Consider the following 15000-nt stretch of genomic DNA (forward strand, 5'->3'; position numbering starts at 1 on the left):
TTGACCCTGGAAAGTCCAAGAGTTCATTTTACCCTGGAAAGTCCAACAGATTGACTCCAATTCGGCCCCCATAGTTTGCAGAAAATGGGCGGCAGATGATAACACTTTATGTATCGGCAAATATGTTAAAAACCCGTGGGTAGTTGATTAATGTAGACATTGAGTTTTTTTTTTTTTTTTAAATCGCATGAATGCAAGAACCATTTTTAAAACCTTTAAAGCGAATTTTATTCACTTTTTTTTTTCTCTTTTTTTTTTCTCAGTTCAATGAAATAGTTGTGCAAGTGTGACACAGGGTCGGGCAAAATTCCAAAAGTAAGAATTGACTTCCTTTCAATTCATCAGGTGGAATTTTAATTGATTTGTCCACACCCCTCAGGAAGTTGAATTGGAATTAATGATTCAAATTCCAAATGAATTAAATGAGTAATCCAAAAAGGCAATGGCATTAATTTCCATAAAAAATGTTATGTAATATAAAATTACAAATTGCTAATGGTGACAAAACTTAAAAATTTCAAACAGGTTTGTTTTGACAAACCTTTTTAATTGAAAATGACTGTTAAGACCTGATCACACCAAAAACGATAACTATAAAGCTAACTATATTAGTATCCATATCAATGCACGATAATGTTCTGTTTATTATAAGTGTGTGCTGCAGTTTTATCATCTACCACTTTAAATGCTCAAACTCTTAAAAAGGCTATCGAGAATGAAATCACAGATGAACCGTGAAGTTTTGTGCTTTTAGAAATCCCATCAATTTGATCATAGTTTAGATGAATTTCTGTCTATTATTGTGGTATAAGTGGTTCTCACTGGTTTTGCTTCAGGACTCTGATTTTACATGTCCATTCTAACCTGTCCAAGTGACGGGAATTTGCACAGAAACTGATAACCTCATTGTTATTTTAAAAATGCTTATTTGCTCCCCTAACTCTGTATATATAGTTAGTCCCTGTTTATATTTTGCATTTATCACCATTTGAGAACTACCGTTTTAGATTTGGCATACATTAAAGTCAAAAATTGAAAATCCAAAGCAGTTTGGTTAATTATGTAATAGTGTATTTCTGATGACCAATTCCATCACACACAAGAACACACACACACGCTGTTCCCAGCTCATTCATGGTTCAGCTATGAAGGAAATGACAGGTTGTGATTACACCTGTGCCGCTCCCTCACCTGTTTGTGTCAGCTCTGACGTCAGCACACTCTTACGTTTGTACATTACTTCCTTCTCCAAACCACCGGAAATGCATTCATACGTATATCCCGATCACCACATGACACTATGTACACAGTGAGATTAACAAATCTCTCTTAAGACTTTGTTTCCTGTGGAACTGATCTCCAAGATTTTGCATTGTATTTTTATTTGCATATCATTTATGAGAAAGGATATTTCTTCATTTGTTTGTAAGAAATTACATTTATATTGTTCCCGGAGTACTTATTTGTATTTTTATCGAAATTATTCATAATATTATAGTTTATATTTTAATATGATTTTATAATTAATATTTATGTACATTTTAGAATAATAAAGTCAGCAAAACTAATGGAAGCTGTGTGTGTGTGTGTGTGTGTGTGTGTGTGTGTGTGTGTGTGTGTGTGTGTGTGTGTGTGTGTGTGTGTGTGTGTGTGTGTGTGTGTGTGTGTGTGTGTGTGTGTGTGTGTGTGTTACAGAAGTTAGTTGAGAGCTGTAGTTTTATTTATTTATTTATTTATTCATCAGTTCTTTCATGGTTCTCGAATCTGATTGGCTGAGAGCCTTTTCAGCCGTGCGATATTCCCCCTGTATCAGCACTGGAACCCTTTGTATCAATATTTCAAAATCACATTAAATGTTAATTATAAATGATAATATTAAAAGTATTTGATTAGTTATTGCACATAGTAAAAAATATTTCTCGGTTGTAGATTTAATGACCAACAAGAAAATCAGAATTTTAAATTTTTTTTGGTGATGATTTTTTATTTTTTTTTACCTGTCACTCTTGGGTTGTCAAAGACTGGAATTTTCTTTCCTATTCTTCTTAGGCTGACTAAAAAAGCGCCTTTTTACATTAGGGTGGAGAGGACCCCCCCCCCTGTCCTGTGTAAACTTGTCTTTGCTGGCTGCCCTGGAGCTGTTGGCTGAGGTTCATGAGGCTCAGTGAGATTACTTGCCTCTGCTGGCACCTGTTCAATTCTCTCTCAGGGCACGATGATTTAAATGCTGACGTACATGCTACGTCTCATGACATGAGCTCTGCAGGCCCCGGCTTGTAGTGGAGTGGAGGTCTCCGCTTATTGAAGACACGTTTCTTTGGAACAGATCTGTGACAAATTACCATACATCCAGTGCAAAGATTGATCAGGGCTGTTTGTAACCTACTCATGAGGCCCTGCGAATGGTACATTCTCATGCATCTGTGACAGTGGGTATTATGTACTGTATGTGCTTACCAACTTGTAGATGTTTTCACAAAAGTGTGTATATAATTTGCAGGCTTTTGTCCCCATGTGCGTCATATCAATAACTAGTTGTAAACACTTTCCTGTTCATGTTCCAGTGACTCCTGCCTAGTAGTGTAGATCTTTCCATAATAACGAAACTGATCATAGGTCTTTGTAGGGCTGCATGATTCATCAAAATTAAACACATCGCAATATGACTTTTAATGTGCTTTTGTGAACATCTTCCCATACTTTAATGAGAAGTATTTTTTAAAGAGAAGCTTTAAAGGCTTCCTGTGGTAAAATAAAACTTGAAGAAATTAAGACAGGCCTCAATATTAGTGTTGCCATTTTATGATTGTAATGTAAAAAATTATTATATTATTTTCATTAAATGATTGATCTTTGCCAGGACTGTTTCTCGAAAGCATTGTAATGGCCCGTTCACACCAAGGATGATAACAATAAAGATATAGTAAAAAAAAAAGCAGTAGCAGTCAATCCATACCACAACTATAACAAGAATGTCATAGAGAAGCAAAATAGTTGGAATCACTTTCACAATGACTTTTTTTCCAGCTGATGAGCAATAAAAACATTGACAACCAATCAGAATCCACATGACTTTAAAGAGCTCAAACATTTAAAGCGGCAGAGGACACAACCGCAGCAGCACACTTAGATTAAACAGAGTGATATTGTCTACTGGTGTGGTCGCTAATGTAGTTATTGTTATAGTTATCTTTATAGGTTTCGTTATTGGTGTGAACAAGCCTTAAGTAGATCATAGAAGTTAGAACCAATGGTCTCTAATATCAACTTCACTCATGATGCTTTTGAGAAACACAGCCTACGTAACTTTTAACTATCAAAAGTCTGGCCCAATTTGCAGCTCATTTTTATCCATTTGAAAAGACTAGATGAATAGTGCTTCAGAACGAGCCATGTTTAGATGCCACTTTCTTTAGAGAAGAATCATAACAAAGGACCGAATTCACATCTTTCTTTTAGCAAACAACATCTTGGTCTCTTACTAAGGCACACCAAAGAGCACGGCGTGTTTCGCGGTTGATCTGTTAGATGCCAAGTACAAAGAACTTATGTCAACTTAAAATCAGCGTTTTCAGACTGCCTGTGAAATGGAAAAGAGCATCTTTGTTGATCAGTCAGTCACTCTTTATCACCAACAGTCGTTTTCCACCCAGGGAGGGAAGGGCTTGAGCTTTTGTGTGTACCTGAGAATAGTTTGAGACTCTTTTATGTGTGTGAGAAGTGTGGAGGTGGTTTTACTCAGTGTCAATCACTGTCAATCAATGTAGTTGCGTTTTGTGAAAATGTTGTAAAGCGTCAAGCTGTATAAAGAAAGGTTAGATGTTTTTGTGCTGTAAGTACCGTTAATTTCCCAAAAACAACACATTAAAACCAGCAGAACTCCCATTTTTGTCTCCCTCCTCCAGGCAGAATCTGGTTGTGGAAGGGGAACGCTATCCCATAATTCTCAACACCCACTTCAGTCAGAAAATCTGCGTGGAGAATAAGGATAACGCAGACGGGCCGAGAGATGCAGTCGCCGTGGAGAAATGCAGACCTCCGCCGTTAACCAGGTGCCTGTGGCGGTCAGGGACAAGCCAAGTGTCAACACAGAAATCCATTCCCTGTAAACAGGTTCGTCAGCTGTTCCCTCTCATGTGATCACGGGAAGAAAACAGAAATTCCCAGAGAAGGGACACGTCTAGATTTCGAATTCGGTGTGAAAGTACTGACGTGCTGTTGGAATGGAGACAGCTGCCATTTCCTGTGTGACAGTGTGTCTAAATGATTAAAGAGGGGTGTTTCTATGCATGAATATTTGCTTAAGTGTGAAAATAAAACCAAATTGTCCTATATGACGAGACCCCGGTGTAACAAATTCATGATGCAACGTCTACGACTCAAAATAACCAAAGTGCAGTGTTGTCTAAACAAAGTTTATGTTGGTTGTAAACACACCACAGGTTTAAAAGTATAAAGTGATGAGATCATCACCCTATTGGTCAATGGGATCCAATGTTTTTTTAAACATTCTTTAAAATATATCATAAATATGATCACTTTTGATTGGAAAATCAATTTAAATGTGCATTATCATACTGTCATCAACACTTAAACTACTATTTAAAAGGTCAGTAAGATATTTTAATGTTTTTGTCAAAAATCGCTAATGCTCACTGCATTTATTTGTCAAACATACAGTAAAAACTGTAATTGTTAAATATTATTTCAATTTAAAATGTCATATTTGAAAACATAATTTAATCCCAGGCTTTAGTCACATGATCCTTCAGAAATCATTCTAATATGATGATTTGCTTCTCAAGAAACATTATCAATATTGAACAGTTGTGCTGCGTAATATTTTTGTAGTTATCATTTTTTATTGAACGTTCAAAAGAACAGCATTTTGTAACATTATAAATGTCTTTACTATCATTTTTGATCAATTTAATACATCCTTGCTGATTAAAAGTATTAATTTCTTTAAAAAAAAAAACTTTTTTTTTTTTTTTTTTTTTTTTTTTTTTTTTTTAACAGTTAAATTCCACTAGTTCTTGTTGTGATGTTGTGGTTAAGGCTTAGAGTTGGTAACCAAAAGCTGCTGTTTTGATCTGTAAGTTTTGGTGTGGTCCTTCAAAGGCCATGAGCGTTGAGAGCAACACACTTGACCCCAGAGACAAAGAGACCAGAAATCTTTAATTTTCAGTGAGAGTTGCTGGTTTGAGGTGACATTGTCCATTGTGCCGTGATATTACGTGAAAGTCATGAAATTTCGACTGGTTTGAAAAAAGTTTTAAGATAAACTTATCCAATTGTCCATCCTCAGGTCGGCGAGTTGAACAGAATTGAAATTCGGATGTCTCTACTGGACGCAGTGGAGGCTTGTGGGTCGTCGGGCTCTCAGAGCGGTCCTGTTGAGGTGGTCGTTCAGAGGGTCTACTGCATCCCCATCACCCAATCCCTTCACAGAGCTTCTCTCCAGCACAAAGCACTGAGCAAACCAGCAGAACCAGTGCCACCGCAGCACATCGGCAGGTACTGGGCCTCTGGGTTTCAGTTGCTCTCGTTTGCATAGCACTGAATTTTTAACATTTTAAAAGTCCTGCACACTGTTGCTTCTTGCAGATTTTTTATAAACAAAACTCTAATTTTGGCCAAAGACCTTCTAAAATGCTTGAAGATATGGGTGTTGTTTAATAAATATACTTAAAAATATATATATAGTCCTGTTCAAAAGTTTGGGGTTGGTAAGATTTTTTAATGTTTCTGAAAGAAGACTCAAGGCTGCATTTATTTGATCAATAGTATATTTTTATAATAAATTTTATAATTTATAATTTGTAATTTTACTATTAAATATTTAGTCAAAAAGCAAAAAGTTGAATTGACTGAAATATCTTTTCTTTCTTTTACACTTCTACTTTGCTATTGTTAAAAGCAATAACAAACTATTGGGTTTTAAGCACAGTTTGGAGCCGTTAGCAGCACAGAGACTTGAGATCTATGTAAGTAAATACGACGTGCAGTTTATCAGCAACTCTCCTTCCCCAGTAACCAGCCAAACCAGTTTAGCAAACCAGTTACATCTCAAAGCATTTGCTTCTAATAAAATGTATCTAAATTGATTAAGAATGTGCTTGGGGACATAATAAAATACATTTATTGATATTACTGGTTCAAATCACACAGCATGAATATCAGTAGATCTAGTGTGCTGTGTGTGTATAGTAGTTTTACGAGATATTGAATGAAATGCGTCGTCAGATTGTGTGTTTGTCCTGTGTGGACGTGCACTCAGTGTTCCAGTGTGGTATAATTAGGCCATTGTCTGTTCTAAACCCCACCGCTGAAGCTCCAAGAGGTCAATCTCCTCATGGAGTGATAAATGGTGAGAGAGAGCAACTTTGCTCCATATTCTGTCAATGACTAACCAAACAACCCCTCCCAGTACATAGAGTACTCTCTCTCTCTCTCTCTCTCTCTCTCTCTCTCTCTCTCTCTCTCTCTCTCTCCTCTCTCTCTCTCTCATACACACACACACACACACACACACTCTCTCTCTCTCTCTCTCACACACACACACACACACACACACACAGTTCTTTGCACCACATGGTAAAACTCTACAAACATCTCTAATTAAGCCCAGCAATGTCAGTGATCCATAGCCAGATCTAGAAAAAAAAGTAAAATAAAGAACAGAAAGTGAAAATTTCCCCCTTGCAAGGAAAAAAAACTACAGCTGAAGAAAACCTGAGTTTGCCTGTGCAAATCTCATCGTCATGAGTGGTTGCCAGGGTGTTGCTATGTAGTTGCTATAGAGTGCAACAGTGCCCGCCCACTTCTTTAGCGGCGCTGGTTCCGGAAGTATTTTTTCCATACATTTTTTCCATAGTGATTTTTAAAAATTCTTCGTTAAAGAGTTATAAGCCATGAACCAAGCAAATCTGCTACGAGGTGAATCACAGCATTACAAATTTTGTAGCAAACAAGGTACAAGATGGTGTACTTAACGGCTTTAGTAAGGGAAAGAATAATATATACAAACATTTAAGTATTTTAAGAGTGTAGAGAGATCGACTTGTTTACATCATTCACAGTGATTCATGGGAGTGGGCGGAGCTAAAGTGCTATTTTGACTGTACAGCATCATGGGTAATGTGGTTTTTCACCAGGAATTCCACTGTTAAACACAATTATTTAAAAAATGAAATAATGTGGGCTAACGGCTTCAGCAAAAGCAAATACCTTACTCACAGTAGGTCTGTCTTGAAATGTTTATAAGTTTTCGTTTAAAATCAATGTCCTTATGGAGAAAATCAATGGAGTTTTTATATCCGGAACCCGACTTTTGCACTCTATAGTCTTCTGAGTTTTTTTTGTAGCACATTGATCTATTTGTCATTGAATCATTCATTCAAGAGATTCTTTCAAAAACACTCATTCATCCTGTAATGAAACAAGTGAAGTATTCATGAGTGAGTCATTGAATCATTCATTCAATTTTTTTTTTATAATTAATTCAGAATTATTAAAGCAATTAACATTTTGTCATAACCTCTATTACATGACGTTATTTTGTTAAGTTATCTATTCCGAATCGTGGGAGAATGTTTTAGCTGTTTTTAAGTATGTTGCTATGTAGTTGCTAACGTTGTTTTGGACGTTGCTAAGGTGTTCAGAGTGGTTTTAGCACATTGCTTGGGATGTATGAATTTTTTGCATGTTGCTATGGAGTTATAGAGTTTTTTGTAGCATGTTGTCATACAGTTGTAAAGAGCATGCGCCTCCCTCACGCTCTGGTCTCTGCCCCGCTTCGAGACGCATTGATTTGTTGTCAAAAATGCACGTGGTGCTGTGTTGATGAAGGGTGATTGGAAAAAAAGAGTCATTTGACTGTCGGTAACTGGATCCCTGTCAGACGCTGCTGCTGCATGCCGTAAACACTGAAACACAGGAAGACGAGACACTGTGGTCTGGAGTGTGTGTTGACGGGGAAACCCTGACTGGACCAAACCTGGTGTGTGTGTGAGGCCACTGACAAAGATGAAGAAAACACATACACGCACACGTAATGCACAGAGTTTTAAGCAGACCGCAGCACATGATATCTGCCATTCGCAACCTCACATGCTCATAGATTCTCTTCCTTTGGACAGGCCTCATGATCTCAGAGAATAAAACGGGGATGTTTACATTCCTTTTTAATACAGATAGACCAATATTGTAATTTTTTATGTGCAAATGTCTCAGAACCAGTTTTTTAATTAGTATAATGAATAATTATACTGAGAACACGTATGTATTGTTGTTGTTGTTGCTAAATAATAATGATAAAGATTTTCTATAAATATTATGAATAGAATTGAAGGATGGATCTGAGCAATGTCATTGAGACTCATGAGACATTGGACCTGTAAATAACCACCCAGAACACCCTAGTAACATCTTGGCAACCACTCACAATACCCTAGCAACATCCTGGCAACCACCCACAACACCATAGCAACATCCTGGCAACTGGCAACCACCCACAACACCCTAGCAACATCCTGGCAACCACCCACAACACCCTAGCAACATCCTGGCAACCACCCACAACACCCTAGCAACATCCTGGCAACCACCAATAACACCCTAGCATTGTGGCGGCACAATTTTGTATCGGGAGGTATATAGCATGTGAAAATGTCCTTTTGGACTTTTTGAAGAAAATACTGCTTGTTTGTTCATTTGCTCTACCAAAGAAATTGTTTTGTGTTTTTTAACTGGTACTTTTCTCTGTCTTGGTGTTCAATCTTTCTCCAGTTTGGAAAGTTAAACGTGAACTTTTAAAACACTCATATTTTATTTGTTTACCTGGTTACACAGCTGTTGAAATTATTTTAGTATGATTTATTTTCTATTATAGTATTTATTAATATTTCTAATTAGTTTTCATTTTAATTTAATTTAAGGTTTAGTAATTGTTCTTGCTTTTATAATTTTTTGGTTGTTGTAATTATATTTATTTTTTAGCTTTTAATTAATTTTTTATTTCAGTTTTAGTTCAACCTTCAATTTATTTCAGTTAGTTGCCAAGGCAACATTTCAAAAAAAAATTTTTTATCTAATGTTTTATAGATAGATTTTATAGATAGATAAAATAGATTTAATTTTATTTCAGCTTTATTTAAATTAACAAAAACAATTTTTTGTTTTAGTTAACAATAACAACACTGGCAAAAAGGACTTATTGTTCCTTATGTTCAAGCTGTCTTGCCTCTGTTAATAATTTCACTACACACAGGCTTAAAATCAGATTATAAGCATATGTTTGATACCCATTTTCCCTGTTTATACCCTCCAGCATGCAGCGTAGATGTGTGGTGTGCTTCAACAAGGCCACCCATCTCATTACAACTGTTAGTTTGCAGTTACATTGCAGTTTCTCTCTCTCTCTCTCTCTCTCTCTCTCTCTCTCTCTCTCTCTCTCTCTCTCTCTCTCTCTCTCTCTCTCTCTCTCTCTCTCTCTCTCTCTCTCTCTCTCTCTCTCTCTCTCTCTCTTGTATACATTTTCTTTCCCCTCCTCCTCCTCCTCCTCCTCCTCGTTTTTGTGGCCAGTTTTTCTAGACAATAATTAGCATTTAACTTTTGGTCCAAGAAGATATGTTGTTCCAGTAAAAACTCAGAGCAGTATAAACAGGCTGAAGAAGTTCTCTTTGCTCAGACAGGAGGGGTTGGATGTTTTCAAGAAGAAGTGGAACACAATGTGCTTTACGTGTCAGATTACAGACCTGTTTATCAAAATCTCTGCTCCCATTGGCCGGCACCATGTCGGAAGGAATCCCGCCCACTGTGCCTTAACCAATCAGCTGCCAGAGAAGTTTTTGTGCATGTGTGAAGGAAATGGAGGGGTAGTGGGGTACCTACATCGAGTAGGCTTGTGTGTGTGTGTTCGTGTGTGTGTGTGTATGTGTTTGTGCGCCGCTTGTGTGAGTGTTTGGACAAGCTCAATGGATCGCAGTTCCTGGAAGCGCCTCCAAGTTGCTGCGAATTCCTGCGAACTCCTGCGAACGCTCACAATAACAGATTCCTGAAAGTGGCTAGTGACTGCTGCTGACCAATGACAGAAACCCGGTGCTGCTCCGTTAGAGGGATAAAGGGAATAAAGAAGGGGTTTGTTTATATCAACCTGGCCATATACCACAGAGTGCTACTGCCCAGTCACCCCTCCTGTTCTCTGGTTTCATAGACACACGGGTCTAAACAAGCCTCAGTGTTCACAACCACACTTACTTAACCCCATGTTCTTTAGCAGCGCTACAACAGGGTAACCACAGTTCAGGATGATTCCCGAATCCCGATATGCCAGTCATGGTTCATCAAAGGTCACCAATATCATTAGCTTTAACATAGTCAAATTATTTGCGTTATACAGTCTTTTAATCTGTTTTGAAAGCAGATTTGATTTTGGACATTTATTAGTGAAACATGAAACGACATTTATCAGTTTTATCCTGATCTGGCCCGAGTTGGACACAGTGTCTTGTAAAGACAAAGCGCTTTTTGAGAGTTTTTCTTGGACAGCATAAGTATTAAATCATTTTCGTAAAAGTGAAACTGACCCAATCCGAGAAGAAATTCGAACCCAACTGAATTCAAATAGAAAGAAGCTTGAAGAGAATCTTGTTTTCTGTCAGTTCTGCGTGTGAATCAACACATAACTCAACTTCAATGTTGCCTTTTGTAATGTTACACAGCAAAAGTTGAGATAAATGGCCAGAAATAGTTGAGAAAATAGGCAGAAAAGACCAATCACAGTTCAGTATGCAGATATTGTAATTATATCAGTTAGATTTTAAATAGATGTATTTTCATGGTCCATTTTTATTTAACATTTTATATGAACTAGATCGATTTAAGTCTGTTCACACCAAAACCGATAACTATATTAGTGTCCACACCAGCTTTTGTCGTCCGCCGCTTTAAATGCTTGAGCTCAGGTGGATTCTGATTGGCTGTCAATGTTTTTATCGTTTATCAGCTGTAAAAATTCGTTCTGAAAGTGATTCTAACTAAATTGTTTCTCTGCGCCATTATTGTTATAGTTGTGCTGTGGACTGACTTGGCTTTTCTTTCATATTTAGAATTTTTTTTAGAACAATATCTTTATCGTTATCGTTATCATCCTTGGTGTAAACGGGCCTTCAGTGTTGGTTGTGCGATCTTTGGGTTTCCCAAATACATGAATACTTCCAAAAGTTTTTTTTCTATGGTAAGCCTATTGTAAGTGTTTTTATTTTAGACGTGGCGGGATATTGCATACATGCGTGTCTCGTCATATACGTGGAGGTGGCGTGTTTTATTACTCGACAGGTGAGTAAGGTATTTTATTGAACAGATTAATTGACCCTTCGCAGGGAGCTTGATTGACAGGTGATCTGACCAATCATACTTCGCCATCCGCCATTTTGTCCGACAAAGCAGTCAGGAGAGTTAGTAGATTAACATGGGAGGATTTGAACTTGAGAAACAGAGTACTGACGGCTTTCTGCGGTTAAAACAACATTCCTTCTGATGTTCATTCATGTTTATTTGGTGCTATAAATGAACTAGAAGGAAGAGATGATCGGTTCACGAGCGGCTTTAACTGAGGCGACACAGCGATCTGTCACGACACATTAAAGAGCCACAAAACGGCATTTATTGTTTAAATTTCTTTTTTAAAAATGACCAAATTTGAAAGGTGAGACTTTGTTTAATATGTTTAATATCAAAAGTAACTGAAAAGTAACCTGGTCTGTCCTGTCTGTCAGCGTGTTGTCAGCGTCCTCTCTGCTCCGTGATGTGGTTTTCTCTGCGTGAGAACATGGTGTGGCGTGAGAGCGGCGTAGCTTGTCGGACATAGCGACAGTAACTAAGGGGGGCGGGTCTTTACGAACGGTCAATTGCCATATGTAGCTCTCTAACAGAGTTCATTGTAAAGCATTATCTGTTGTGAAGGGTCATAATTCGCATAATCCGTCACGCAGAGCCGAAGCACAACCAAAACAATCTTCTTCCGCAAAATACACAGTTTTATTTTTAACTGCTATAGGGCCAAATGTTACATTGTGTACCTTTTTTGATAATTGAAATATTAACCTAAAATCTCGGAGTACTTGAAGTAAATATTTTAGGTCATGGTTTCCGCTGACAAAAAGTTCTAAACTGAACAATGTTTGTTAACGGTCTGCACATTACGTGGTTTCAGCTGAATTTGTTTCAGAAAATGTGGAGAAGAAAAATAGTAAATGTAGATTATTTTGAGGAGCTGCCTTGCAAGCAGTTTTTCAACTAAACACGTCTTCAACTAAATCAGTGTGAAGAATGTACGAATCAACGGTGTTTATTTTTGTATTCCACTATAGTTATCTCTACTGTGCAATCAAATCACTGTCTAGCATGTGAAAATATATTTAAATACCAGCCTGTTTGTTTAGTCCCGTGGTTTACTGGCTCCAAAAAAAGTCGCCAGTCTCTGTGAAGTGACTATCTGTAGAGACTATTAATACCTGCAAAAATATCATTTTGAGTATAGAAACACCGCCATGTGACCGCTACGAGTCAGGCCATAGATCAAGTTATTAGTTAGTCCCTGTCTGGTGCCAAAGTCAACATTTAATCTGTAGACGATATCTGTATCTATGTGAGTGTTTGTTGTTGGGATGAAGCTTCAGAGACTCTCATTTGCAGGTCTTAATTTTGTGCAGTTTACTTATGAGTACAGTTTGTCATTAAGAGTTTGTCCAAATAAACTCAAATGCCTGCTGGAGTTTTACCTTCAGTAAAAAAAACAACTTTCTTTCTCAACCACTGTCTTTCTTGCCATTTTAATTTCAGTTTAGCATGCTTTATTATTGGCATAACAAAAAAACTAAACATTTGCATTGCAAAATCAAGGAGAAATTGTTAAAAATAAGTAAAATAAAAGCAGTGCAAATGGAGTAAACAAGTAATATATCCAAAAAAATCAAACAGAATAGCAGCAATGCAAAGCAAATTAGTCAGTCGTGGCAGTTAAATGATTGTTCTCCTTCTCTGTTTCTGTCAGGTTGTGTGCTCTCGTTCAGGACAGTTACGGGATGTTCGGTGAGGTTCTTCTGCAGTGTGTGTCCACAGAATCCGAGATCCAGCTGAACTCTGAACATCTGGAGGGTGGTGTGTGCCTCCTCCAGGCCCTGAGGGTCGTCCAGCGTCTCACACGTGACAAGTGAGTCTGTGATGAAGTCACATGACACTAAAAACATCCTGCTGATCTGAAAAACATCATGAGTATTAATTGAAGTCTGTCCAGAAAAACCCAACCAAGTTAATTTCCTCTGCTACTTTTTTTTTCTTTCTTTTTTTTCTTGGACCCACAGCTTAGCAGTTAGTATGCATCTAGATATTAGGTAATGGATAGACTACTAAAGAAATAGTTGGATGTAGGTGGAAAAACCAGCAATAAATAACATTTTTTTTTATTTCTGACAATATTCTTTATTCATAACTTTATATTATATAAAGCAATATTTATTTATATAAATGAATATATATATATATATTTACATGACAATTTTATGTGTATAAAACAAATACATATAGATATAATTTTGTCATATATTGTCTATATATTTATATAATGAATAAATTATATATATATATATATATATATATATATATAGACACACACACACACAATATATAATATATAACCATTATATTATTTATTATATGTATAATATATATTTTCACATAGTATTAAATTAATTTCATATAATAGTAATTTTTTTATTTTTAGAATATAAATAAATAAATAAAAAAGCAAATATGGACAGAAATAACCATTATTTATGCCTATATGCATGCATATATATATATATATATATATATATATATATATATATATTGGAATATTAATTTATAGAATAATATGTATTTTTAGAATATTAATACAACTATTTAAAAAAGTAAAAATATTTATATAAATAAATATTGAATTGTATAAATCAAGTTTATGAATAAAGCAATATTTATTTATAGAATATATATGTATTTTTAGAGTATAAATAAAACAATTAAAAAGAAAATATGGTCAGAAATCAAAATGATTGTCTATTTCTAACAGTAAACCTTCTTGGTATTCTGTCTCATCTACACCCTGTTTTCTGGACTATTTGTAAATCATTAGTGAGCCTTACTGCACTCCATTGAACTGAAAGTTAATATGAGCTTCTGTTTCCACCCTCGCTGGGTCAGATTAGCAGCTCACAGTGTCAGTGTGTCTGCGAAACTTACGTCTGCGCCGAGCATTTCTGGCATCTCGCTACACGTGTCCGCTTACTCGAGATCGTCTGCGTGGTCACTCACTCCTTTAACATCTATGTTGTTTAAGTTAAAGATGGCATGTGATGGGAATTCTGGTGACGTGTTTCCACGGATATGAACATGAGCCATGTACACGAATGCACAAGATGCTTTTCAACATGCACAGCTTATGTGGGATCAACGGCCTCATGGCTTTATGGTGAATAGAGATTTTAAACACTTATGGAAATTCTATAGGCCTAATCATTTACTTGCCCTTGTGCTTTTCAAAACTCCCAAACTATGTGTTTTTTCCCATAAAGAGAAGCATAGAGATTATTCATGCTGCTTTTTTCCATAAAATAAAAGTGAAATCAAGCTCCAAAAGACACTAAAAACTTAAAATATGTCTTCTAAAGCCATATGATCGCCTTTTGTGAAGAAAAATATGCATTTTAAGTTATTATCAACTGATAATATTCCCTTCCGCCCCTGTACCTATCATATTGTATTTAAAACAATCAAATCCAAAACAAAGTAAAAGGGAAGATTTTCAGTGGATAACATCTTAACTTCTGATCTTTTCCTCACTAAAGCTAGCGAACAGCTTTAGAAGCTTTGGAATTTGGTACATACGTCACATATTAACTACTTTCTTGGTAATTTTATCTTTTTTTTTAGTCCCTGTCAACTTTAATTATATGGAAA

The 15000-nt window shown here is 36.3% G+C and overlaps 2 protein-coding genes across 2 annotated transcripts in view; both read left to right on the plus strand.

Moving 5' to 3' along the window:
- The window catches only part of LOC306992677 (uncharacterized protein), a gene marked incomplete at its 3' end in the record, with an annotated part of 10123 nt that extends 9833 nt beyond the window's left edge, over positions 1 to 290 (plus strand). The window contains exon 7 of the mRNA XM_079601803.1: positions 264 to 290. Coding sequence (XP_079457929.1) covers positions 264 to 290 — 27 coding nt within the window. The remainder of the gene's footprint in view (positions 1 to 263) is intronic.
- A 3297-nt stretch (positions 291 to 3587) lies between these two features.
- Positions 3588 to 15000, plus strand: part of LOC306992678 (DNA repair-scaffolding protein-like) — a gene marked incomplete at its 5' end in the record, with an annotated part of 24526 nt that continues 13113 nt past the window's right edge. Inside the window, 4 exons of the mRNA XM_079601804.1 lie at positions 3588 to 3613; positions 3906 to 4113; positions 5309 to 5517; positions 13058 to 13216. Coding sequence (XP_079457930.1) covers positions 3588 to 3613; positions 3906 to 4113; positions 5309 to 5517; positions 13058 to 13216 — 602 coding nt within the window. The remainder of the gene's footprint in view (positions 3614 to 3905; positions 4114 to 5308; positions 5518 to 13057; positions 13217 to 15000) is intronic.

This window comes from Phoxinus phoxinus (genome assembly GCF_949152265.1).
Source record: "Phoxinus phoxinus genome assembly, chromosome: 24".
NCBI lineage: Eukaryota > Metazoa > Chordata > Actinopteri > Cypriniformes > Leuciscidae > Phoxinus > Phoxinus phoxinus.